At 61.3% G+C, this 26,732-nt stretch overlaps 1 protein-coding gene across 2 annotated transcripts in view; it reads left to right on the forward strand.

Annotated features, from left to right (window-relative positions):
• INPP5A (inositol polyphosphate-5-phosphatase A) overlaps positions 1–26,732 on the forward strand; it is a 175,091-nt gene that overhangs the window by 58,437 nt on the left and 89,922 nt on the right. For both annotated transcript variants that reach the window (XM_047825241.1, XM_047825242.1), the window contains exons 3-4: positions 8,481–8,581; positions 13,512–13,599. In XM_047825241.1, the coding sequence (XP_047681197.1) occupies positions 8,481–8,581; positions 13,512–13,599 (189 nt within the window). The remainder of the gene's footprint in view (positions 1–8,480; positions 8,582–13,511; positions 13,600–26,732) is intronic.

Consider the following 26,732-nt stretch of genomic DNA (forward strand, 5'->3'; position numbering starts at 1 on the left):
AGAAACATGTAATGGAGGTAAGTGGTGATGAAACCAGAGATAACAGAGGCCCCACACTCACCACTTCTGAGTGATTTTGCTACATTTTACTAATGGGATCCAGGTTTTTTGTGTCTGTAGGAGGATAGAACGTTAAGTGTCCGCCGAGCATCTCCCAAAGCCCGTGTTCGGCACCGTCATGTCAGCTCAGTGTGGGCCACGGGGAGGGCACTTAGGCCATGGGAACAGGTACATCCGACCAGTCAGGGCTTTGCCCCAGAGAGCCAGGTGTTAGCACCTGCCTGTAGAGCGGGCGGAGCAGCGGCGGCTCAGACCCTTGAAGACACGTCTGTCCCCAGGGCAGCGGTTCTCAGGTTGTGTCCGAAACCACCATGGCGTTTTTTGTCAAGCGAGGAGGACACTGCAACAGAAGTACTGCCTGTCAGTCGGTGACGTTTGGTAAGAGTGCACAATGGGGGCGGTGGGGGGGGCGCGTTTTCTGGAATGGTCCAGCCTGACTTCCCATGCCACAGCGATGTATGACTCTACCACTGAAGGCTTACGTTTACTCACAAAGCACCCCACAGCATCACTCGCTTACAAAGGAAATATTTTCTATCAGTGAAAATTCCCATAGTACGTCACCAGAATTACCCTTTTCTAATGAGCTACTGTGCATTTCTCATCACGTGCCATAATTAAATTTGTTTTCAAGCAAAGTCCTCAGTTTGTGTGTGTGTGCCTCTGAGTGACCCCATTGCCCGCACCCTGGATGGATTTAGCGTCTGAGCGCGGGCACCTGCCCCCACCCCCGACGAGAGCCGGCAGACGGCAGTGGTCTTCAAGCTGAGTTCCAGGGTGGGACGTCGAGGGGGAACCTGTGTCCTTGCCCGCCATTAAGAGACCGGGGAAGGTCACCCTGACACGGCGCAGTGGACTTCCCCCCCTCCCCCAGCTCGGAGCAGGGGGCTGGAGCGCAGGAGCCCTGGGCGGTGGGCTGGTGAGCCGCTCTCTGGGTTTCTGGCCCTGCTCCCCCCCGAGTTACCCAATGAACGTGATGGGCAGACCTTTTATTCTGATGACTGTGAACGATGCAGCGGAGGGAGTCGTGCGAGGGCCCTCAGTGCCGCTTCGCCTCAGCGTTTCCAGCTCTCGGCCGGGTTGGTTTCAGTTATGTCCCACCTCCCCCCCCCCCCCCCATCATCTGACGCAAAACCCAGGCTGTGCCGTGTCACTCATCAATGTCACGGCACATGTCTCGGAAAGACCGTGTCATTACATCCCAGAAGATTACTAATAATTTCATCACATCACTGATGTGAACCACTGATGGGACCAGCCAGCCCGTGTTCAGAGGCTCCCCGTGGCCGTGGCCGTGTAGTTTGTCGCCCGTGTGTGCTGCAGTGGCTCTCACTGCCGCAGAAGAAATTAACATTCCCTGTCAGGCAATGGGGGTGGAATTGGCATGTGATTGGCGTGTCGGAAGCGGCCGGCTGGTCTGCCCCGGGAAGCTCGCGTGCTCACAAGGTTGCTCGCGGCCTGAGACCGCCCGGCTGTCCCTGTGCCCGGCACAGCCACCCTCGCTGCCCATCACCGTGCAGTTTCCGCATCTCTGTGTACGCGGAATCAGACGGCATGCGCTTTCTCTTACTGGCTGCCTGCGCTGGCTGCACTCCGCGCGCTGTCTGTCTGCAGAGTCCCGAGGCCCAGCAGGGACCGCTCCCCGGGCGAGCGCTGCAGCCTTCGCCTGGATGGCTCTGCGAGGGCTGTCCCATCCAGGTACTTGCCCGTGTGCTCTGGTGCGCCGTGCGTGTGTGTGCGTTCTTGTCCACGCCGGCACAGTGGAGCTGTTGCCGTGCAGACGGCGTGGCCTCTCCGTGGAAATCGTTCGCCTGCACGTGCTGCAGCGGATTCCTCAAAAGGCTGGTGGACCCAGAATTCCCTAGGCTTCTGTCTGTTGAAACTGTATTCCTGTGCCCGTGACACTTGAAGAACACTAGTGTGGGTGTGTGCGTCCTCGGTCACACTTTGCGTCACTGAGGCTCTCAGAGAGGTGCCTCCGTCGCCGCCTTGGTTTGCGCATTGATTCTGACCAGCCCGGTGGGCCTGTTTCCTTTGATTTGGTTAACGGGTCTGTGTCCTGGAGGCCTGCGGGGTTGTGTGTGCACCTGTGAGACCTCGCGGTCCCGCCAGGGTACGTCTTGGGTGGATTGTTCCGGGCCAGTTCTTCAGATGCTCAGTGAGTCCTTCTGAGTTGTAAGTTCAGGTCTCTTTCTATTTAGGGGAAGTTTCCTTGGATCATAATTGTAAAGATTAGTTCTGATCGGATGTTTTCTCCCGCAGGACCTGGTGGCCTCTCCCGTGCCCCCTTCCGTCTCCCCTTCGTTGTGGTTTGGCTTGTCAGTAGAGCCTCCCTTGTTGGCTTTGTCGTTGGTTCATCTTTTCTGTGAGGATTTTGTCTTTTTTTTTTTTTCCCATTTCTTCCCAGAGGTTAATGTCATTTCCTTCGCTCTTTCTGGCCCATTTCTGGTTTAGTGTTGCGTTCCGATTCCGTGTGTTTTGCCTGTTCTGAGATGGTGGTGTGAGTGTCTTTAATTCCGTCGCAGTGTGGACTCCCGAGCCATCTGCAGGGGCTTGGCGAGGGGTGTGGGATTCTCAGCCCGACAGCGCCCCCTTCTGTCCTCCCAGCAAAGTGCAGGCAGGTCAGGTCTGGGCTCCTGAGCCACGAGAGCCTGTCTTGTCCGTGCCAAGGACGGTGCACTCTTCTGTCTGCGAGCCCGATTCCCCTGCCCTCCTTTCTCCTCCGTCACCAGCTGCCCAAGGCTGCCTTCCTCCTCTCTGTCCCCTTTCTTCCCCGCAAGTCCGTCCAGATGCGTCTGTCCTGCCGCGGCACACGCCCTGCGGTCGGTCCCCTCCTTGCCGCGTGCTCTCTCCTTTCAGGCCCCGCCTTCCGGGCCGCACCCCGGCCCTGTGCTGGGCCCCCCCAAGCGGCTGCAAGTGTGGGACACGCTGCAGGGCGCTGGCCGCCAGGAGCCAGGACCGCGCGTCCGTGCAGCCCCTGAGGCCGTGCTGTGTCTGCCCCTCTCCTCCCACTCAGCGAGTGCCCTCGTGGTCCAGCCGCCGTTCCAGCCCTGTCATTTGTCCCTGCTCTGCTGGTGGGGTGTCCGCTTCTCCAGAGACGTGGCTGGTGCGCCAGAGGCAGGGCAGACGCTCCCTTGTGTCCGCAGTCACCACTCACTTCCAGGAGCAGTCCGGAGTCCAAGGTGGCCAACGTGTGGCTCGTTTCGTGTCCCCACGAAGCCACGGATACAGACGTATTTTGTTTCCGTCCATTTTAGGCAGTGACCGCGTGTCCTGGACGGGTTTGTGCTGTCGAGGGTGTGGCGGCTCCTGTGTGGGAGTCTACCCTGCGGCCCAGGTGGCCCATCAGGCTCCTCCTGCTCGGAGTCCTGCGGTGGCTCACGTGCACCTGAGCGCCGGGCGAGGCCTCTCATCGCCAGCTCCGCCAACGTGGCTGCACGTTAGTCTCCGGTCTGTGTAGGGGAGCCTGTGTGCGGCCGTGGCGCAGCCCACGGCCTCGGAGCGTGTGTTGTGGATCCACGCCGGGCTCCTCGTGTGACCGTCCGTTACGTGTCTCCCGACACTTTGCGTGGTAAAGGTCTTGTCATTTAATAACTCAGCTTTCCGATGACACGTGACCTCGTGTCTGTTATGCCGCGTTTCTGCGTAATGTCCCCTGAGGGCAGGGACGGTGTGCGCTCTCCGTGCGTAGCTTTGGGATGTGCAAGAGCCTGTGTTGGTGGCAGCACCTGGGGGCCCGGCCAGTCCTAACGTGTGGCCTGTGTGTCCAGGGCCGGGCAGGTGTCATGGAATCCTCCCGGGCAGGCGGGCCTAGAGTCTCGCAGGGTGTGGGGGCCCATCTCCAAGAGGAGCTGCCTCTGGAGGCGTGGGCAGCCGCTGGGGTGGAGGTGAGGGCTGCCGTGTGAAGCCAGGCAGTGGCTGCGGGGCGGGTCGGAGAACCCCTGACCGTCCTCAGGTGGGCCAGGTTCCCGGGGGCCACGCTGCTCCGTGTGTGGTCACCCTGGCGGGCAGTCTGTGCATGAGCCCCGCTGTGGCGCCCGCTTCACCCCTGCCTCCCCAGCCCACCCTGTGCCCCGTGAGGAGGCTGAGTCCGGGGCCGGGTGTGTCCCGGGTGCCGCCCCCCGCCTGCCAATCGGGCGCCCCCCTCGGCCTCTAAGTGTGTGTCCGTTGGACGCGAGGGTTTTGGGGGAGTCCAGGCTGCCCTGGTGTAGACTAGTGCGACCTTTCGTTGGCAGCCGAGTGTGCATTCAGGACTCGGACACACATTTCTCCACGTGGAGGGGCCACCGCACGCGGGTGAGTGCCCGCCGGTGCTTCAGTCCTGGTCCTCCTCATCTCACCCTTCCCGGCGGTGAAAGTGGGGTGCCGGCTGCGGAGACGTGGAGCAGCGCCTGCGGTCAGAGCGCGCTCGTGCTCCTGTTCGGGCCGCTGCGTTGAGCACGTGGAGGTCAGCGGCGTCGCAGAGACAAAGAAATATCACTCACTTTATTTGGCTGTTTTTTTAAACTTATGATCAGTTAAAATTTGGTTTCAAATATGGTAAATTTAACCTGGAAAATCATTGTTTTCTGCACAAAATGTATTGAATGTAGGTCTTTCCTTCCTTAGAAGTGCAGCTGTCAGGGTGCGGCTGTTGTGCCTGAGGGCAGTTCAGGAACTTGAATCCAGGTGAACCACGGCACGTAGTGTGTGCTGTGGCTGCGGGACGGAGGGCATGGGCATGGGGTGGGCCCCTTGAGGCCTGGGACAGGGTGGGGGCCGGACCTGCAGCAAGGCCCTGAGGTGGGGGGCAGGGTGGGGGCGGGGCATGGGCGGGGCTGTGCGGCAAGGCCCTGAGGCTTGGGACAGGGCAAGGGGCGGGGCCGTGGCGTGGGGCGTGGCATGGGACCGGACACGGGGCAGGGCTCTGGACCGGCAGCACCTCCTTGAGAAGTGAGACAGGTGTGTGGGCCCAGGAAACTAAGGGGCGGATGTGTGGGTCGAGGACCCTGAAGGAAGTGGCAGAACAGGAGGCCAAGAGACAGCGGGTGTGGCCGGCCGTGTGCTTCAGGCTGCGGAGCTCCAGGGTAGGCTCAGAGGTCTTGTGACAGAGGCCGGAAGGCCTGCGTCTGCTCATGGGCCTGTGTCACCGACCCCACGCACCGATCCCCTGTATGTCCCTCACGCTTGTGAATTTGGGGCTGCGGCACCCAATGGTGAGGAAGAGGGACCAGGACCTGGGCCCTCTGGACACGTCGCATCCACAGCGTGACTGTTTCCCGGAAAAGGAGGTGACTGAGGATTTGAGGCCCTGGCCTCTCGAAGAGGTGCTGGGCCTGGACCGGCTGCAGGGTGGCTGCTTCTGCAGAGAGGGGACTCCCTGGGAAGGCAGGTCAAGTGGCCAGACCCTGCCCGGAGCGGCAGGGTTAGGGAGAGGAGGGCCCAGCTTGAGCAGGAGGATGGTTGGGAGGACAGACGGACAGACAGATGGTTTCTGGGGCAGGGACTCGGGCCTGGCTCCTTGGGAGCGAGCGTCCTCAGGCCAGGGTGAGGGGCCGGGGGAGGCGCAGCCAGGGCAGTGGCAGTGGCCTTCCACGCCCCCCCCCCCGGCCACTCTGGGTCGTCACTTCGTCCAGCCCGCACTGGGGAGGGGACTGCCCCGTGTCGGGCACCTTTCAAAACCTCTGTCCCAGCTGGCAAGTGAGGCCTTCTGGAGGGAGGTGGCCTGTGGGTTTCAAAGCAAGGGAAGGCACGTTTCCCTGTCAGAGCCCTGGGTCTGTGCCAAGGACTTGGCTAACTGTGATCTTCAGAGAGCACGACCCCATGGCGTGTCCTTGCAACAGAGGCTCGAGCTGGCAGGGCAGGGGCTGCTGCGGGCAAAGGTGCAGACTGGCAGGGGCTGGGGCCCAGAGGAACGCCCTCTGTGCTCTCACTCGACACCCCCCGAAGTGCCTGCTGCTTGAGTCCGTCCCAAGGGTGTCTTTCAGAGCAAGTGCCCACCGAGGGACGTGTCCAGAGCCCCTGGCGCCTCCAGCCATCTCCCCTTTTGGGTTCGGGGTGATAGGGACCAGGTGGGGGCCGCTGTCTCCAGGCTGAGCACTCTGCTGGGTTGCCGGGGTCCCCGTCGGACCCTTTTGTCCAGGCCAGCCCTGAGGCCCCCATCTGCGTTCTGGGACCCGACCCAGCCTTCCGCCATGCGGGCACGCCACGGCGAACACAGAGCTGTGTGTCGAGGGACGGTGGCAGACGCAGTCAGAACTCTGAGAACGGAGAACTCTGTTGCTTCAGGCACAGCTGGTGCGGACAGGCTGGCCCTTTGGGAAGGATGCTTGAGCCTGCCGCTAAGGGGAAGTGCGCCGTGCAGGGCGGCCCCGGGGCCAAGAGGTCGGGGCTGTCCCTTCCCGCCGAGTGCCTAGGGGAGCCTACGCCGGTGCCCGCCAGGCTGTATTCCCAGGGTTGGTATCGTGGTCATTCTTCCTCGGTGAGGCACACCGTCCTCTGGAGAAGCCGCTAAAGGTGCCCTGTGGGGCAGCTGCCAAGCGGGCTGTGGGGCGGGTTGGCTTCCCGGTCGCTTGGGCGTTCCTGAGTTCGGTGCACATGAGAGGCGTCCTTCCGGACGGGACTCACTGTGCCACCGGCCTCGTGTGCAGCACCCGAGGGCCCGTCCCTGCCAGCCCCGAGCACTGAGGGGTGGGGTCAGGGGAGGGAATGTTCCATGACTGTGTTTAATGGCAGATGGGCCACCCTAGTGGGCTTGTGGTAGCCCGGTTCTCCAGGAACAACACGCACGCAAGGAGCAGCTCACTCAAACAGCTGGCATCAGGTACTGACGCTTTTCACGCACGCCGTCCGTGCTTTTCCTGGTCAGAATTGTGTCCCTTTTTAAGAACGCATCCCGAGTTCCCGATCGTGTGTTCACATCTCCATGCGGGCCACGTGCACGCCGGCCACCCAGTGAGGGGCCACTGTGGCCGCGGGGCGCTTCCTGGCCGTGGTCAGGTCACTTGTCTCATGGGGCACGGCCTGCGGCCCTGGCTCTCCGTGGCCAGCTTGTCTGTCCGTGGCCAGCCCTCTGGCACTTCCTAGAAGTGGCCACTTTCCATCGGGGCTGCACACAGTGGCCCGTCCCTCTGAGGCCGCTGATGGCTCGCTGGCCGCCAGGCACGGGCAGGAACCCTGAGGCTGGGTTCCAGGTGACAGAGCACTGAATGGGGGGCCTGCCCTGGGATGGTGTATTTGGGGATGGGGAAGGTCATCATGCGGGTTTCTGGCAAGTGCCTGGGAGAGGGGAGGAGCGCAGGACCAGAAAGAGCATCGTGGCCACCACGGCCAAGTGCAGTTAGCGTGATGGGCAGCTGAGGACGTGGGGACACGCCCCCTGCACTCTGCCCTGTTGCCCTCGACCCTCTGGTCCCACGAGCCCCTGCCACAGCCCCCAGCTGTCGTGGCCTGGATGCTTCATCAGCTCAGCAGTGATCTGCTGTCCCCTGCGCCCTAGGGGAGCGGGGCCAGTGAGTGTCCTGTCCTTTCCACGAGCGTGTGCTGGTCAACACAGGCTCAGCCACCTGTGGGTCATGCCCAGAAGCCTGGTGCGGTTTACTGCAGGGGGAGAGATCAGGGTCCAAGCTGTGACTGAGGTGGTTGTCAGGACCCCTGTGCTGGGTGGGGGCCTGGGATGGCTGGACAGCCTCTGGACAGCGACCGCACTGCTGAGAGTGTCTCTGCGGCCAGCAATCCGTGTCACTGGGGGTACTTAACCCGTACCATCGAGGAACAAAAGCGTGGGGAGCGTTCGCGGCTTGCGGCAGCCCTGGGGACAGTGCCGGGACCCCCCCGGCTGTAGTGGGGCAGCGGCACCGTGGCCACACCACCTCTGCTGCTGACCACCGTGTGCCGCAGCCGTCCCTGCGGTGACACGGGTGCTGGGCACCTGCCGTGTCGGGTCGTCAGGCAGTCGTGTGCACGTCGTGTGCAAGGCAGTGTGGGCCCCCGCTGAGCGCAGTCAGCTTTGCTTACTCCTGGGCAGGTCTGGGGCGTGTGCGTGTCCGCGTGCTGGCATGCGTGCCCACAACAGCGTGTGGGGCTGGCTGGGCTCATATGCTCTGTGGAGGACGCAGCCAGGTGTCTGCAGTGAGACGCTAACCGGTTCGTTTGTTTCTGTGGGACTCGGATGCTCCGCAGTTGACACGTTTGACTTTGCACAGCTGGGGGAATTCCTCTCAGTGACTGGGGAAGGTTCTAAGGAATTCCGAATCGTGTCTGAGGATCGGGAAGACGTGGGAAGCTGAAACGAGTGCTGCACAAAGGGGGTTTGACTCCTGGAGACCGTTCAAGCCGTGGTCGTGCACAGGGGCCTTTGGTCCCGGCAGCCACCTTCCTCGTAGGGTGGCCGCACGGACCCACGGAGCCACTAATGGCCTGTCCTGCGCTTCCCTTCACAGGTCGTGCACACGCACAAGCCGCACTTCATGGCCCTGCACTGCCAGGAGTTTGGAGGGAAGAACTACGAGACCTCCATGTCACACGTGGACAAGTTCGTCAAGTAAGTCCTGGCGGTGTGTGCCACGCCCTGCTGCCCCCTCCCGGGGCGAGGCGCCACTAGGGGCTGTCTCTGGAAACCCAGGTCATGGCCCCACCTTTGTGAGGCTCCTTGGGTGGGCTGGTGTTCCAAAGAGAGAAGTCCTGTCCCGAGTGTGTGACCGTATGCCCCCTGGGGGGGACCACAGGGTGACAGTGTGGTTCCTGGGGGCAGGGACTACAGGGTGACAGTGTGGCCCCTGGGGGGTGGGACCACAGGGTGACAGTGTGGCCCCTGGGGATGGGACCACAGGGTAACAGTGTGGTTCCCGGGGGGGGTGGGACCACAGGGTGACAGTGTGGCCCCTCGGTGTGGGACCACAGGGTAACAGTGTGGTTCCCGGGGGTGGGACCACAGGGTGACAGTGTGCCTCCCGGGGGGGGGGACCACAAGGTAACAGTGTGGTTCCTGGGGGGTGGGACCACAGGGTGATAGTGTGCCCCTGGAGAGAACCACAAGGTGACAGTGTGAGTCCTAGGAGGGACCACAGGGTGACAGTGTGGCCCCAGGGGTGGGACCACAGAGTGACAGTGTGGCCTCTGGCAATGGGACCACAGGGTGACAGTGTGGCTCCTGGCAATGGGACCACAGGATGACAGTGTGGTTCCTGGGGGCGGGACACAGCGTGACAGTGTGGCCCCCAGGGGTGGGACCACAGGGTGACGGTGTGGCCCCTAGAGAGAACCACAAGGTGACAGTGTGACTCCTGGGAGGGACCACAGGGTGACAGTGTGGCCTCTGGAGAGAACCACAGGGTGACAGTGTGACTCCTGGGAGGGACCACAGGGTGACGGTGTGGCCCCTGGAGAGAACCACAAGGTGACAGTGTGACTCCTGGGAGGGACCACAGGGTGACGGTGTGGCCCCTGGAGAGAACCACAAGGTGACAGTGTGACTCCTGGGAGGGACCACAGGGTGACAGTGTGGCCCCTGGAGAGAACCACAGGGTAACAGTGTGGTTCCTGGGAGGGACCACAGGGTGACGGTGTGGCCCCTGGAGAGAACCACAAGGTGACAGTGTGACTCCTGGGAGGGACCACAGGGTGACAGTGTGGCCTCTGGAGAGAACCACAGGGTGACAGTGTGACTCCTGGGAGGGACCACAGGGTGACGTTGTGGCCCCTGGAGAGAACCACAAGGTGACAGTGTGACTCCTGGGAGGGACCACAGGGTGACAGTGTGGCCCCTGGAGAGAACCACAGGGTAACAGTGTGGTTCCTGGGGGCGGGACCACAGGGTGACAGTGTGGTTCCTGGGGGTGGGACCACAGGGTGACAGCATGGCCCCTGGCGATGGGACCACAGGGTGACAGCGTGCCCCTGGAGAGAACCACAAGGTGACAGCGTGACTCCTGGGAGGGACCACAGAATGACAGCGTGGCTCCTGGGGGTGTGCACTTGCAGGGTGACAGTGGTGCTTTGGGCTTGGAGACTTCAGCCCTGGGCTCCAGGTGGAGCGTCCCATCTGCATGTCCTGGAGGCCACACCTGTGGCGTGACGGCTGCCAGCCTGCCAGCTGTGGATGGACGGACAGACGGCTGGTTTCCATCCAGCATCTCACACCTGTGTTTGTCACAGTGAGACGGGGACGGAGCCCCAGTCGTGTGTGGGTGGTGACATCTCCATCGTTCCGGAGGAAGTAGCCACAGGCCTCTGCACAGACCTGGGAAGTGCACGCATGGGGGCTGGGCGGAGCGGAGGGCGGAGTGTGTGCTCAGCCTGGCAGGACCCGCCTCTGGCTGTGGCAGTGGGAGGCCCTGGGGCGCCTTTCCTCCTTCTGCTCTGCCCGCAGCCCCAGGGCCCGGGACACCCACTGTGCACTGGGCACCACTGTGCCTGCCCTCCGTGTCCCCGTGCTGTGGACTCGGGGCATCGTGACTGCTCCCGCCAGCCGGGTGTGAGGTGACACTCCCTGACTCCCAAGGCGTGTCATTGAGGGCCGCTGTGCTGGGTCTGCACTCAGAGCCCTGGCGCCTGGTGCCCGGGCTCTGAGGGTGATTTCAGCCGCCGTCAGCAGCCGCAGTCCTGCTTGAGGTCCCTGATACGGTGGACACAAGCCATCCACGTGTCAGTTGTTAAACTGTGGGCCGATTTGCTAAAGGGCATTTTTTAAAAAGAATGATCAAATTTTCCCCAAATAATCCAATTTTACGGCAATTTTAATTAAAAACATGTTTTAAATTTTTTACCACTTAAACTAATACTAAAGTTAACATGAGGGCACAGGGATGCCGCTAAATAGCTAAAAGTAGCCAAAATAATTCTGAAGAGGCCCGAGGTGGGAGTGCCCCCCCTCCCCTGGCTGCAGGCTCCTTGGGGAGCAGTGAGGGCAGGGGGAGGGGTGCAGGGCGGGCAAGAGGCAAGAGCTGCGGAAGGACTGAATGCAGCTGGGGACTGGCTGTGAGCCACAAGGCCATGTGTGCGTGAGAAAATGGCACTGGGTCCCCCCCCCCTCCCCGCAGGAGGATAGTGTTTCAGTTGTGTTACTGAGTAAAGGGAGAGGGCCAGCTCTGATAATGCTGAGGCTAAAATACTGGAGGGTGTTGTCTGTAGCTCTGGGGCAGGGAGTTACCTTCAAGAGACGCAGAAAGTGTCACCTACAAAAGAAAGGATTGTGAAATGCGAATGTTAAACAACGTTAACTGTTTACCAACAGACCCTGTAAAGGAAGTAAATGGTTAGCTACTCCTGGGAAAGACACCTGCGGCACACCCTGGTGACCAAAGCCCTTACTTACCTTAAGGAGCTTGGCGGGGGAGAGCGGCATTTCCAGAGCGGGGTGCCTTGCTGGTGCGCAGCAGGCTTGCGGAAGGAGGCCCCCCCTGTCCAGCCGTGCCCAGCCCTGCGCCCCTGCACCGCCCCCCTCCCGCATTCCCCGCCCCATGTCCCCGCCTCTCCCCTATGTCCCGCCCCTGGCCCTGCCTCCCCGGGCGTCCACCCCGCCCCTTATCCCGCGCCTTATCCCGCGCCCCATGCCCCGCCCCCGAGGTGTGCCCCTTCTGCCATCACCCCTGCGTCCTGGGGAGGCTGTCCCGTTCTTTCTACCCCTACCCTTGCTTGCCATATGTGACCCGTGTTGCCATTTTTTGCTTTAAGCTGGTACCTTTTATAAAGATTAGAAGGGAGAGAAGGTGCCCTTTATCTTGACCACTTTGTCTATGGCTTTCTGTGCTCTGCCCGCTCTCTCGAAGCCTCGGTTTCTGTCTGGTACCATCTTCCTTCAGCCTGAGAGCTTCTGTGACATCCATCTTAACACGAGTCACTGGTGACGAATTCTCTCCGCTTTTGTTTGTGTGAGGAAAGCCTTTGTCTTCGCTCTTGAAAGATGTTGTTGTTGTAGCTGGGACTGCGGCTTGCCCGCGCTTCTCTGTTAGCACTTAAAGACATCATCGCCTTGTCTTCTGTGTCCTGTTGTTTAGGACGGGCCTTAGCCATTGTCCCCGTCTTAATTTTCGGTATATAATGTGTCTTTTTTCCCTGACTGTGGCATTTTGTCTCCCCGGATGGTCTGCAGCAACTTGATTATGTTGTATTTTAGTTTGATTTCCCTTGTGTTTGAGCTTTTTCAGTGGGTTTATAATTCTAATCATATTTGGGAAAAGTTTGCTCACCACTTTCCTGTTTTTCTCCTTCCCTTCTCTTGGGTCTCCGACTCGGCTTTCCTGGGGTCGGCCTGTCTGTCACCACCCAGGGCCCCTCTGCCCCTTGAGCTCTTTTTCCTCCGACGTTTTCCAGGCTCTTTGCTTCAGTTTGGGTCATTTCTGTTGCTGTGTGTTGTGTGTTGTAGTCACGGATCTCTTCCTTATTTATTTTCTTAGGTTTTAACCTGCTCTTAGGTCCACCTGGTGAGTTCTGTTTTCAGCCTGAGAAGTTTAATTTGTGGTTTTCACGTTTGCTTTTCCTCATATTCATGCTTTCCTTGAAATCTTTGATTGCATGGACAGCCCCTGCTTCAGGGGTGTTTTTGGCTGACTTCTGTCCATCCAGGTCTGTCTCTGCAGGTTGTAGGTTGTATTTTTTTGCTTCTCTGCACACTAAGTTCATTTCTGGCGTGACGCCAGACGTTCCGAACATCGTGTGGTGTGTGTCTGCACCTTGCTTCCTGCCGCGAACACGGTGGAGGCTGCAGGGGGGGAAGGGTGTGAGCCCTCCGAGGCACATAGCCTCTTCCCTTCTTCCATGTGGCTTCTTGGGGCCCGAACCCCTCTTCCGTCTGACCCCCGTGCTGGCTGGTCAGATGGCTACGTGACCCCTTCCCTGCTGCTGCGGAGCTGGCGGGAGGGTGGGGGGGCCCTCGGCCGGGGAGCCGGCAGGTGAGCAGGGAGGCCCCCCTCGCTTCCCGGCGTGGCTCTGGTGCATTCTCGGGGCTCTGGGTGCACAGTGGCTCCCTTCCAGCCACACGTGCTGAGGTGACACGTGGGTGCCCGCCTAAGCCTTTTCTGGCTGGGAAACGAGGCAGGGAGGTGACCGGGAAGCCCCTCTGACGAGGGGTGTTAGAGACCCTTCCTCCTGGTGGGGGGACCTGCCTTGGTCCCGGGGGCGTGTGGACTCCGGCCTGCTTCTCCGTTAGCACAAGACACAAACAGCCAGGAGAGCCCACAGAGTTTGGGGTTGTGCCGCTGCGGCATGCGGCCCTGGCCAAGCTCCCAGTGTCCCCCCACCTCCACGTCTCTCTCCCCAAGAGGCCTCTGGGTCCCGTGCAACTGTCGGGTGTCGGGGGGGACCGCAGCTGACGACACGGCCCGACTGGTTTCTGCCGCCCTTCCTTCCTCCCACCACTGCTTGGTGGCGTTGTTGGGGTGACGTACGACACGGTGTTCAAGCCAGTAGCCTGGGTCTGGCAGCAGCTTTTTGGGTGGCTTTTGTACCAAAGAAACCCCCTGTTTTCCTTCCAGAGAGCTGTTGTCAAGTGACGCCATGAAGGAGTACAACAGGGCTCGCGTCTACCTGGACGAGAACTTCAAATCCCAGGAGCATTTCACGGTGCGTGCCCTTCTGCTGCATGGAGTCGGCCCCGGGCCGTGGCCTGTGGGATGGTGATGGCAAGTGGGGGGCTCTTCACAGAGGCGAGGGATCAAGCCCATCCCTGGATCTGCTCCGCAGAGCTCGAGTGACGGAGGCCAGTCCCTCTGTGGGCCCAGGCAGCCCACCCCGGGGGCCTGGCCTCTCCTGCGACAGTCCTTGGTCCGGGGGTCAGCGGACGCCCGGAAAGGGGGCCCCGCCGGGGTGCAGCGGCTGTGGGGGGTACAAGGTGCTGGGGAGGCTGGAGGCTTCTCGGAGGAGCAGACGTCAGATGGGTTTTGAGTCGCTGGTTGTTGGTTCGAGCGACTGAGGCATCTCACCCCCCCATCTCTGGGGAGGGCTCAGAGCTGCCTCGTTAGCTTAGTTTCCTCCGGCTTCTGTTCCCGGCGTCCTTCACCTCACCGCTGTCGTGTCGCCAGGAGCCTGGTATGCAGCAGGCGCTCGGCCATTGCGTGCTGGTCGCATGGGGCGGTGGGTGCCGGTGTGCCGAGAGCAGGCGGGGCCGGGGAGCCGTGTCCCGCTCAGGGAGCGACACTAGAGATGGCCCTGTGGTCAGAAAGGCATCTGTCCGTTCGCGGTCTCTGAATTCAGGGTATCTGTGCCAGTTCGGTGGTACCTTCCATGGCTGAGATGGTCACCGTCACGTGGCCATGGGATCCCCCGTGCCCCGCGCCTGCTGTCCTCGGGCACCCCTGCCTCCCTCCACACTCACACGTGGCCTCACCGCCACCTGTGTCAGCCACATCCCGGCGCAGGCACGCCCCGCGCAGGCCGCCGCAGCCCCGTGCTCCCTCTGCCTTCCTGCCCTGGGCCGAGGGCCGCTGGCTCTCAGCCCGCCCTGGACAGGAGAACACTCTTCTCTTGACCCTCACGCTTCCCTGTGCCGGGACCCTGCTTCCTGCTTCTCCCATCAGGACTGGTTCAGATGGAGTCACGGCAGCTCTGATGGAAGCTGCGTTGGTTTGGGGCGAGCGGAGGGCCGGGCACCGCGGAGGGGAGGGGACAGCGGTTGAACTCGCAGCCCTGGCAGTGGGAAGCACTCACAGTAAACGCGGAAGGCACTGCCGGGACATCACCGTGGGGTAGGGCGTCCCGGGGTCCGGTGTGCGCGTAACCGGAGCCCCAGGATGAGAGGGAGCAGGAGGCAGCAGGCGCCTGAAGAATTGGCTGAAATTCTTCAGAATTGGACGAAACGTGTGGGTGCGTAGAACCAGTCGTACGACAAGGACCCCGGCAGGGGTCAGGGGGCCCTGCGCACAGACGAGGGCGTCAGTCCCTCGAGAGGACACAACCGCGTGGGCCGCGAGTGCAGCGTCGGAGCTTCACACGTGCACGGCCGCCGGCAGCTGGGAGGACGGGGCCGTGGCAAGCATGGGCTTCGACCCCGCCTCGCACCGACCGATGCCGCCCGCCAGCGTGACCCTGCCGCCCTTGGCGGGACGCCGATGGGAAGGGCAGCCGCGTGACAGATTGAGTGGCACAGGGCGTTCGGGGAGGGGGACCCACGCGCAGCCCTCCCCCCGAGGAAGCCCAGAGGCTGGAGCCCATGCTCTCCCCGCTGGAGGACCTTGCTGTCCAGTTGGTGCGTTGAAGTACTTCATGGTCGTGTCACGCCTCGTCTGTTCTTTGGTGCATAGGTTTTCAGACTTCAAGTGTCTGAAGCCAGGGAGCACCCAACATCCGTGGCATTTTAGTTGAGATGAGCAGTGCTTTCCTCTCTCGGTCATAAATACAGAAACGTCACGTTAGCCGGAGACATGGCCGTGCTGCTTGGTGGGAGCCTCAGACCGGGCTGGAGAATGGCATCCAGCTGGGCGGGACTGGCCAGCACGGGGCGCAGAAGGAGCCCCCGGAACACTGCATCGGGTGCGGCTCAGGTCTGCGCCGCTGAGGCTGTGTCTGCAGGTGTCGCAGGACCGGATGGGGTCGGGGGGAGGGGCCGGGAGGCCTGGCCTGCCTGCAGCGGCTGTGGGCGCATGGCGGCTGGTCCTGGGGCGTCTGCACAGTGCTGTGGACCGGCTTTCCCTCGGGTGGGTGGGGGGGGGGGTGCACAGTGGGGAGGTGAGGGCTCCCCTCCTGCGGCCGCAGTCCTGGGTGAGGTGTGCTGATGGCCCCTGGATAACTGGACAGCCGTGTTTAGCGGGTGGGGAATGGACGGTGGAGCTCTAGACGTTGGAGCGCATCCCAGAGTTGGCACAGAGGTCCGAGTGTGTGTGATCCTGCCTCGTGACCATGATGCTGATGGTTGGCGATAAAATCCTGTTTGACCCTGGGGCCCCTGGAGCACCTCTGTGCCCTTCCGTCGCCCCCCTCAGCGTGCCGTGGGTGGAACCATCGTTGCTGGGGCCTCCGGACGTCCCGGTCGAGGGGACCCTGCACCCCCAGGGTCCTGGGCAGGGCTGGGCTACACTGGCCAGCTGTGTGGCCACTCTCCCACCCCAGCCTGGTGGCCTCTGCCTGTCAGACGGAGGAAAATTTAATTTTTACAAGATTAATGGCATTGGAGCAGTATTTTTAGCTAAGTGTGGTTCAAATAATAGGCCATTAATTGAAAAAGGAAATTGAAATGAATTTATCTTGTACATAAATGCTGTCACAGGTATTAATAGGGATCAGAAAATAGTGGCCTGTTCCCAGAAAGAGGTTGAGCCTGAAGCTGCACCTGGTGTATGAACATGACCGTGGGGGTTTGCTCTGCACACAGAAGCGTGGGGGCTGTGGCCTGGAGTGGGGGTTGGGCCTGGGGGTGGGCTCTGGGCCTGGGGTGGGTCTGAGCTTGGGGAGCTGCGGCCTGAGGGGGCCTCTGGGCCTGGGGGACTCGGCCGGGGGGGGGGGGCAGGGGGCTCTGGGCCTGGGTGGGGGCTCTGCCTGGATGGCTCTGGGTGGGCGGGGGGGGGGGGGGGGGGGGGGGGTTCCTGCCGACTGCGTCGGGAGCCCACCGATGCCCCTGGTCACCAGAAGATGGCGCCAAAGCAGCATTTGGTGTCAAGTTTTTGGTTCAGGAGATGCTCACAGGGCTTTTTCTAGACTCAAATCAGCAACGATTACGTGAAGTTTGGTTTGCACCTAAGAGTCGTGCTGGGGGGCCACTTACTGATGAGGAGGCTGGTGTCATCCCAGCCCCCGATGGCTGCCCCCGGTGTGGTGGCCCGGTCGCCGGCTGGGTCACCTGCTTCCTGCTTCCCTGGAAGGTGGAGGCCGGAGGGCGGCTTCTTCATAGGGCTGCCAGGCCCTGTCCGTTCGCGGGAACTCACGGGGACATCCCTGAGAGCAGACTGAGGACCCTGGCCCAGGGCGTGGGCACAGCAGCACAGCCACGCGTGAGCTGGAGGGGTGGGCCGGGAGCGAGCGGGCTGCGTCCGGTGCCCCAGGTGCCCTCAGGTCCTTCCCCCTGTGGCAGCGTCCAGGAAGCGGCCCTGCTGCTTCTCATTTCTGGCTGCCCACCTCCCTGAAGCCCGATCCCTGAGTGCCGCCCTGCCCTGGCCCAGCCCTGGAGTCAGCCCGCACGTCCCGGGAGGACCTGACCGAACGCCCTGCCGTCCTTCCTCTGGGGGAGGCCTTCTCCACGACAGAACGCCAGGCTCTCCAGTGTCCCGTCAGGCTTTCCGGTTTCCACATTCCACAGTGAGCTTTTGTGTTTGCCCACAAAGAACCGAGACGTGCCAGTGCTGATCGCCAGCAGGTGTGAAGGCGTTCTCGTCCTGGTCCCGCCACGTGGACAGAGCACGCCAGGTTGTGGACAGAAGGTAGATGCGGACGGTGCTGTGGCCACTGCACCGGGACCGGCCAGAGAGGAGACTCAGGAGCGGTGGTGTCCCTTCCAGCAGGACTGGACCCCTGTGCACCGGCCTCCCTGCCCCTGCTCCCGTGTCCCTGCCCAGGCACCAGGTGGCGAGGTGCGAGTGACCCGGAGCTCGTGCGGGGCGCCTGACCCGTTGTAACCGGGGACGCTGCAGCATCTGGGAGAGAAGCCAGCAGCCACCGCTCAGCGTGTCTGGCCAGGCCTCAGCGTCCACAGGATCCCTGGGGTGCCCACACCTCACAGCACGTTCACAGCATGGGCCTCACGTCCCCGGGTCATCCCTTCTTGTGGGCGGAGACTCTGTGGTGCCCGCCACGTGGGAGGAGGTGGCAGCCACCTTGCTGTGCGTCCTGCCCTCCGTGCGTTCCCCCTCCCCCGCTGTACGTGGCCCCCCTTCCCCCCCTCCCCTCCTTCCCGGGGCCTCTCTGTTCCCCCTGGCCCTGGAGGACCGGTCCCTGTCACATGTACCTCTGCCCTTTGCCAGCACCCCTATTCCCTGCCGAGGACATTGCCCACACACCCTCCACATGTCCCAGGATCCGTGTGGACAGGCGGGTATGTTCCGGGCTTATGACACATAAAGGTGACTCAAGGGCCTTCTCGGTTACAGGCGTGGGCCCTGAGGTAGGTGGGGCGCTCCTCAGACTGCCGGCTTCCTGGCGCCCGGGCCCGCAGGTCCCCTTGCCCGCCACGTGGGAGGGACCTGACACCATCGGAATGACAGCCTGCACCCCCCGCCGCCAGGGGCGCCTGGGTCCCGAGTGCCCTGAAACGCTTCCCACACGAAGCCTTCCAGGATCTGCCTCTTGGGAAACTCCCCGTGACGTCACAGGCGCCCCACGGTTGGTCACAGTTGACTTCACAGCAGCCCAGGGCGCAGCCACTCGTGCCTTGACACTGAGGAAGTGCCCGGTGTAGTTTTCCAGGGCTTCCCAGTGTCTATTGATTGGAGACCTGATACCACAGGAATTGTGTCTCATTTCGCCGGAGGAACATAGAAAACACATCACTCACCACCGGAAAAGCCTGAACGTCGATAGGGGGACGTGAAGGGAACGGCTTTCCTATATATACTCTGGCTTCAGAAATGGCTAAATGAGGAAGAAATTGCAAATTTATTTTGGTATAATTTCCTCGTCTCGTTTCGCTGCAGGAACGGAGCGTCTGCCGTGCGTGTGCCAGGCAGGCCCCCCCGTTGTGTGAATTCAGGGCTTCTGGGCTGGGGGAGGCCCACAGAGGCACGGCCAGAGGCCACCCGTCCTCCTCTCACTGGGTGCCCTGTGAGGAGGAGGAGGAGGAGGAGGAGGAGGACAGAGGGGGGTCACCTGGCTCCTGAGGCAGGATGCGCAGCGTCAGGGGCCATTCCGAGGAGGTGCAGGCCGAGGTCGCGTTCCCCGGGGAGCCCTTCCGTTTCTGGGACAGGTGCTTCTAGAACGTGAGGCTGCAGGTGAGCGCGCTGGCTCAGCGGCTTTTCCTTGGGCAGCGTCGGCTCGGTGGCGGGCACGGACCGGGCCGTCCTCTTGGTGGAGAAGCTGGGGGTGACGGGCACCAAGCCCAGCCTGCGAGGCCCCTGCCGGTCTGCACGCTGCAGGCCCCGCGGAGCCTCTGGGGCCCGGGAGCCACGTGTGGCCGGTCAGCGCCAGTGGTGCACGTGTTGTGATCTGCAGGGCAGGTGCGGGTGGGCCCGAGGACGCCGTCCCTGCTGGCACTGGGCCGACGCCTGCACAGCCGGCAGCTGAAAGAGGGAAGCCGTGTCTGGGCGGGAGCCGTGAGCTCCTGTCAGGGTCTTACAAGCCGTGAGAGCTCCCAGGCAGTGGCGGGCCGGAGCTGGGCAAGTGCCCTGGTGGCCTCCCGGCACGGAGAGCACATAGAGTCCGTGGAGAGCGCTTTTGTGACCTCAGGGCTGCCTTAGCACACGGAGGCTCCGACTTCTCCTTGAAGCTCTGAAAGTGGGGTTTCTTCTGGGCAGAGGGGTCTGGAGCCAGAGACGTGTCGTGTCCTTTAGCGCCCGGAACTCGGCATCACCCAGAGGCCCCGGGCGGGTCTGTGGGCTGGGGAGCGGGCTTCCCGGGCTCCGAGCCCTTAGTGGGGAGACCCAGATGCCTCTGCTGCCTGCGGTGCCCCAGCCGGCTCGGCCAGCCAGTTCAGTTCCCGGGAAGAGGTGCACAGGTTGAGTTCCCTTCTGTGAGGCAAGAAGTGTGGTCCAAAGCAGCAGTTCACCGACAAGAGCTCTAGGGACACCATGGCATCCTGGGAGCGTGGCTTCGTGTGTGTGCAGACCTCCGGAGCGGGCTGTCAGGTGCCCTTTGCGGGCTCCCCTCCGGTGAGCACCCCTCCTCCCTGGCCTGAAACCTTTGCTCGGCAAACCCATCCCATCCAGCAGGTTCTCCTTCCCGGGAACGTGCAGTGGCTGCCTTACGAGTCCTCCCTTGTAGTCAGACCATGCAGCCTGAGGGCAGGCCCTGGTGACCAGGAGGGCCTAGGAGCGGTTGGCCCCCACCGGGCTGGGAGTGCCCATGCCGATGGCTCCCCGTCCTGGGACACCGGGACTGCTCGTCACCAACAGACCAGGCTCCCTCTTACTTTCCTCTCTGTTTGGGGGGCTCCTTCCCCACCCCCGACCCCACGTTGTCTTTGGCAGTGCTGAGAGGAGGGTCCCCACGGGGAAGCACGGGGCGGGAGGGCTCGGTGCCGGCCTTGGACCCACTTTTCCGGGAGGTTCTGGGCCTTCATCAGTGGGGGCCTGCCTCCCATTTGCCCCAGATCTGCTGGAGGGCAAGGGGGGCTGCACCTGCTCTCTCCCTTCCCACTGCTGCAGGCCCCTGCCTGCTCCCCCCTGTGGCCCCGGCCCTGCTGGCGGGAAGGCGCGCACTGGAGGAGGTGCCCTTCCACCTCCCCCGTGCTCCCCTCTCGATCGGCCCCCTTCTCCTGTGTCTGCTCTCCCGAGTAGGATTTTAGGGGAAATTTATGGAAAATTAATGGAGTTTACTGATGTTCTTTGATCTGAGGAAAGGGAAAGAAGGCAAACGCATTTGTGATGAGGGAACTAATCTGCTCCAGGAGAGGCCCCCCTCCCGTGGCTGCGCCCCGCCTCCGCGCCCCGCCTGTGGGGCCAGACAGGCCTGATGGAGTGTGAGGAACAAGATTGGTTTTCCGAGGGCACCGGGCCCTCCGCGCTCAGCTAAATCACGCTGTCTGCTCTGCTGGCGGTAACGACCCGCTCCCCTCGGCGGCACCTGCAGCCCCACGGGACACGGTGATGTGCGGCTGGGCAGCGGCGGGGGCCCGAAGTGAAGGTGAAGCTGTCATATCGATCTTTTTAGCACTAAAATATGAGCCACTTTACTCCACTCCCCGCTGCTGTGATGTGAAAAATAATAACTCGGATCCAAATTAAAAATATTGATCTCTGGAAGGTGCTGAAAGTAAATAAACACCCCCCGAAGTTTTCGGGTCAGCCGAGAAACGGCCTCAGCAATAAATGTGTCGGCACGTCGGGGTCCAGGGTTCTTGATCTGTTTTTTCTTTGAATTGATTTTTCATTATTTACTTCCTAAAAGTGTTGAAATTTGGTCTTCCACTGTTAAATCCCAGTGTTTGGGCAAATTATTTCTTTGGGGCTTATGAGGTGCTTCTGATCCACTCACTCATTGATTGATTGATTTTTGACTCAATAAGCTTGCAGTCCCTGCCTTATTTAGGGCTTCTATCATAATTTTTTATACATTTGCGCTTGACTTTTTTATTTGCCTCTGACGGATGAGGTGGCATGGGGCTGTCGAGCAGGGTAGCACGGGTGCCATGAGGCTGGTTTTACCCGGCTCTGTGCGTTCTGAGGGGACGCTGGGTATGTCCTGGCACAGCAGATCCCCCGTCACCTCCGGAAACCCCTGTACCCGACAGGGCCCTGGCCTGTGGGTGCCCCAGCGGCCCGCGGCCGAGTGAGGTGCGGCGGGCAGGCGGGCGTCTCGGATGCTGCGGTTCTCGGTGGGCGTGGGGGGACCGTGTGCTTCTCGAGGAAAGGCTTTCAGGAGCCCCCAGAGTTCTGGCCGAGTCCCCAGGGCCACACAGCGTGGATCCGCGTGGCCCAGCAGGAGAACGGGAGAGGGAAGGACAGGGGAGATGGCAGGATGGCCGTTCCCGTGCAGCTGTTTGTGGGGACAAAAACTTTGCTGGGAAGACTGAGGACTTGAAACCTGGCCCGTGATCGATAGCACGTCTTGCCGCCCCCAGAGTCAGGGTTCCCTGCAACCATTACCCACTCTCCAGCGTCTGGAACGAGGAGCTGCTGGCCCTGGGGGCCCCCGGGCTGGACCCGGCAGCAGGGCCGCGGGAAGAAGGGGCCCTGGCCCTGGGACTCGGGATTCTGGCCCTCGCCGCCCCGGTCGGCACTTTGCACCCCCCACCACGTACGTCCTCCTCCGGGAGGACCACTTGGCGGCCTGCTCGTGAGCCAAGCGACGCCACGGCCGGATGTTCTTTGCACGAGCCGTCTCTCTTGCTGATGCTGCGTGGTGGTAGCAGGAGGCGTGGGGGCCCGTGCCGGCGCCGGTCGGTGCGCTCGACAAGGGCGTCGCGCAGCACCTGCGTGTCACCCGCGTTCGCCACTGGACGGAGGGGAGGCAGGGGCACACCGAGGCTCTTCTGCGTCTGCTCAGACTTGAACCCAGAGCACAGAGACTGCTTCCGTGCCTCACGCGGGGGCCTGGGGTTCCGACCGACTGAAGCCAGAACAGGTTCGGGAGCCCCACGGACGTTTCTGAGGGTGGCTGGTGCGCCGGCAGGAGAGAGGGACGGCCGCCAGCGGGGAGGGTGGGGTCGTGGCCGAAGGAGCAAGGCTGGAGCCACGTGGTCGGGGAAGGGCTGACCGCACTGTGTGATGGCGGTGGGGGGGGGGGGGTGCCTTGGGAACATCGCTCTGATCCGAGGTTTAGGGTGGGAGGCAGGAGGAGCCCCATCATCCTGAACACATGACCAGCTCCCCTGGGACCAAGATGGCCACTCCCCAGCAGAGGGCTTGTCTCTGAGCGCCAGTCATCTGTGAGCGTCCAGGCACGCAGTCCTGTTTTCTGACCGTAATCCTGTCTCTGGCATTTCCCTTTGTTCTGGGCACCACGTCTGCCTCTGGAAGCCATGTTTCAGATGAGACACATATTCCAGAAGGATGGTGTGCCCTACGAGTGCACGCGGACGCTTACTGCGCCGAGTGCCGGAGTGCCGTCTCTCTGTCCCCTCCCCCCGGACCAGAGAGGGTGATGCAGGGCGGCGCACGGGCTCCCCTGCGGACAGGCCGGGCCAGGGTCTTGTCTGTGCCTCAGTTGATGCAGAGACAGCGAGTTGAGGCCGAAAGTTGGCCTCCTTCCCAAGAACCGGGATCTTCCGGCCTCGGCACCCGACTCCATCGGGCTTCGCAGCGTGAAGGTGGCCTGAAGCCTTTCCGTCCGTCCCTCTGCGGGAGCGCGTCTGCGGGAGCGCGGGTGGGGTGCTCCGCGGGCGGGGCCGGTGCTGGTGGGTGGTCGCCCCTGACCTCGGGCCTGGGAGTCCACGCCGCAGGCTCACGGGCACAGGGAGGGTCTGCTGGGCAGCCCGGTCGTCACAGTCTACACACCAAGTACACACAATTCTGAGTCAAGAGCTGCCTCGGAAGAGTCCAGAGCCGGAGAGGCAAAGAACTATGTGGCCACAGCTCTGGGGGCTGGCCGCGGGTGTCCAGCCGCGGAGCGTGTGCAGAGGTCCTGTGCCTCCGTGAGGAAGGCAGGGCGCTGGTCGGCGGCATGGCTGACAAGCCCACGTGGCGTGCATCCGCAGCACGGATTCAGAAAGCTGAGTTTTGCAGGATGGCCATGCTCAGACTCGGCCGGAATCCGAGCCTCAGCAGTGAGCGGAGCACTGAGCTCGGTCACCCGCACACCCTGGTCCGGCCCCTGCACCTCGGCAGGCGTGGCAGACACAGGACGGGGCTCACCCTCTGCTGAGAGAGAACCCCCGGTGCGGGGGGTGAGGCTGGAGCCAGAGCGCTGAGAAGTGGGCTCGCCCGGTCCCCGCTGTGCCGGGGGGGGGGGGGGGGGGGGGGGGCGGTCGGACCCTCGCTCCAGCGGACCAGCCTGTCCTCAGCCCGGTTGCACGGTGGGAACGGGGGAAGAGAAGTCCAACACCCCCTCCCGCGGCCGGATGGGGCCCGGTGCCGATTGTGCCGGCACAGGGCTGGCTCCACGCGGCACAGCACGCGGGTGTGACGCCTGACGGCTGCACGCGACACCCGCCCGCTCCTTGTCCTCGAGCTCACAGACTCCAGGGAGCGTGCGCGTGCACACGACACCCGGCCGTGACCCGTGGCTGCCACGCGTGACCGTGTGCACTCGAGGGGCCGTCGGGGCCTCTGCCCACGTGGAGCGCACAGGCTCGAGGGCACACGTACACGGATGTGCAGTTACCAGGTGTGGAGAGCGCCCCAGGGGCCTCGTGGGAACAGGAGTCACGAGCGGGCCGCTCCAAGGAGAACCTGGAAAGTGAGCGGGAGTGGCCAGGGAAGGAAGCAGGGAACGCGTTCCAGGCTGGGCCCTTGGGTGCACAGAGGCCGCACGAGACGCGGATCTGCGCTTCCCGGGCCCCTTCGGGGGTGGCCTGCTGCCAGCGGGGGAGCACGTGATCCCGCACAGCGCCCCACGGCCACGCCTGCCCGGGCAGCCCGCACTGGGGCCCCGGCGAGGTGCGGGTATGAAGACCCAGCCGTGAGGCCCCACAGGGCGGTCCTGAGGGAGGCCGGGGAGGGCCATGTTCTCGCCAAAGGCGTGGGAGCCGCAGCGGCCCCCTCTTCCCAGGGCTGCGCTGGAGAGCAGATGACGGATGGGAGCGCTGTCCCCAAGCCCTGGCATACCGGAAGCTCCCATCCGTGATCCCCGCGGGCCAGTCTGTGAGCAGGGAAAAGTGAGTGTATCTGATAACGTCAGATCTGAAAAAAGATCTTGTCCCCAGCACCCTTTGTCAAGAAGTGCCATCGGGAGATACCGTACCCCACAAAGTGGGCGCGTGATCCAGGAAACAGGGAGCAGGGGTTCGATCGTAGCAGCGCCCGGAGGGTGCGTACCGGAGAGTTCACGCGTGCATCTGGGTCACCTCCGCCATGACCGAAAGTCCGCGGAGGGCTTTGCCCTGTTTCTTGGACACGATGCCCTCTCCGTCCAGCTCTGGAAACACCAGCGTGTGCTCCTGTGTGTGAGGCCCGAGCCCCAGCTCCCAGGGAGTCCTCAGGCCAGGGGTGAAGGCAGAGCTCAGGAGGAGGAGCACGCGCCAGGCATGTGAGCAGTTGTGAAGCTGGTTCCGTTTCTGAGAGGACTCTCCCAGGAGGTGTCGGCGATAGGCTGTCTGATGTGCCGAGACGTACCTAGATGAGAGGAGCGGGTGTGGGGGAATTACGGTGACACGTGCAAGGGACTCGGATGACACAAAGAGAACCCAGTCGTGAACCGCAGGAGAAACAAACGGCTGTCGGAGGGAGGAAAGGCCGCCGTAATGCTCTCCTGTTACGAAGAACGTTTCTACGGTTGTGGTGACATAAATACTGATTATCAGTTCAAGTAAAAATGTGGTTGTACCCAGAGGGTAGGGGATCAGAAGTGCACGTGCGTGACATGTGAGTGCACAGGAAACCAGGGCAAGGGATTAAGTCTTCATCTTCCAGAGTGGAAAAGTCAATAATGTTGAAAACGAGAAAGTCAAGAAGTAGCAATACAAGTTCTAGGGAGATGGAGGTAAATGCCAAAAGAAAACAAGTAAAAGAAAGTAATTTTCTCTTAGGAAGAGAAAATCGAAATGATCAGGGCGCTGCTGTTTTTCATAACAAACCTTGCAAAACTGATTTTTTTTTAACCGAAGAAGAGAAAAAAAATTTTTAATTTTTTTGTTGAAGAAACAACTTAGAGGGCAGAGATTCCTTCTCTTCACGGTGACCCCAAAGAAGGACTTGCACGGGGAGGGGAGCTGAAGACAGGGAGGAGGCATGTGGATCTGTGCGTTGGTGCCCTGAGCGGCTGTATACAGCGGGCGGAGGGTTTCAGTCATCTGAGCCCAGGCCGTCACAAAGATTGGCTGAACCCTGGTGACCTTTGGAGTATCAGGCAAAGGATTTGAAGATTAGATGGTCAGCGGGAAACCAGTGCAGTTTGGGGGAAGGAGATGAGGGTATCAGGGCTCCGGAAAGACAGAGAAGGGTAGGTAGATTGTCCCAAAGTTAAAAGATCTATCAGATCTGCCTTTGAAGCTCTTGTTGAAGTCAAGTGGTCTCTCTCTAAGCTCGAACCATCCAGGCGGCGTGCCCTAGTGAACACCAGAGAGAAATGGGACCAAGCCCGGCAGGTGGAAGATAGTGCAGATCTGGGTATCTCGGCTTTGTGAGGAAGCCAGACACAACAGGCCAGGCCTAGAGCAAAGCCTGCATTGCCCCCTACGTAGGCCTTTTCACTCCGGCCAGATCACAGTGTGCTCCCAAATGCGTGTCTGCCCCTTTGTGCTACATTTCTGAAAACACAGTCCAGAGCTGAGTAGAAATGGTGTGAGACTGAAGGTCAGCTTTACTGAATTAACTGCACTGAAATTAATGAGGACAGTATCTCCCTCAGGAGAAGAAAAATATGGGATGAAGTGCTTCCACCAGTAGTCAGAAGGGATTGACCACGTAAAAGTATTTTGTTTACATTTTAAGAATCTGGTCATGTAGTTATGGCTTTATATAAGCTGTCAACTCACAGACAATTCAGTTGGAATTTGAAATTTAAATAATGTTACCATGTATAATAGTATCAAAACATAAAATATTTAGGAATAAACTTGGCCAAAGATACGCAAGACCTGTGTACTGAACACTGCAACACATCTCTGAGAGAAGTTAAAGAAAATCTAAATAAGTGGAGAGATGTACTATGTTCATGGATTGGAAGGCAGTACTATTTAGGTAGCATTTCTCCTCACACTGATGTTAAGAGTCAGTGTGATACAGTCAAAATCTGAACAGACCGTTTTTTGGTGGAAACCGGTTCTAAAATTTATGTGGACATGTAAAGGATTTAGATTAGCCACAACGAGGACTTAACACTATCTGATTAGGACTTATTATAAATCTGCAGTCATCAAGACAGAGTAGCATTGGCGTAAAACCAGATGAACACGTCATGGACCAGAGTAGAGAACTTAGGAATAGACCCTCCACTGGACTTGACAGGGGGTCGGGCAACTCACGGGGGTGGGGTGGGGTGGGGTGATCTTTTCACAGATGGCACCGTCACATTTAGATGGC

Source organism: Prionailurus viverrinus, chromosome D2 (genome assembly GCF_022837055.1).
Source record: "Prionailurus viverrinus isolate Anna chromosome D2, UM_Priviv_1.0, whole genome shotgun sequence".
In the NCBI taxonomy this organism is placed as follows: domain Eukaryota; kingdom Metazoa; phylum Chordata; class Mammalia; order Carnivora; family Felidae; genus Prionailurus; species Prionailurus viverrinus.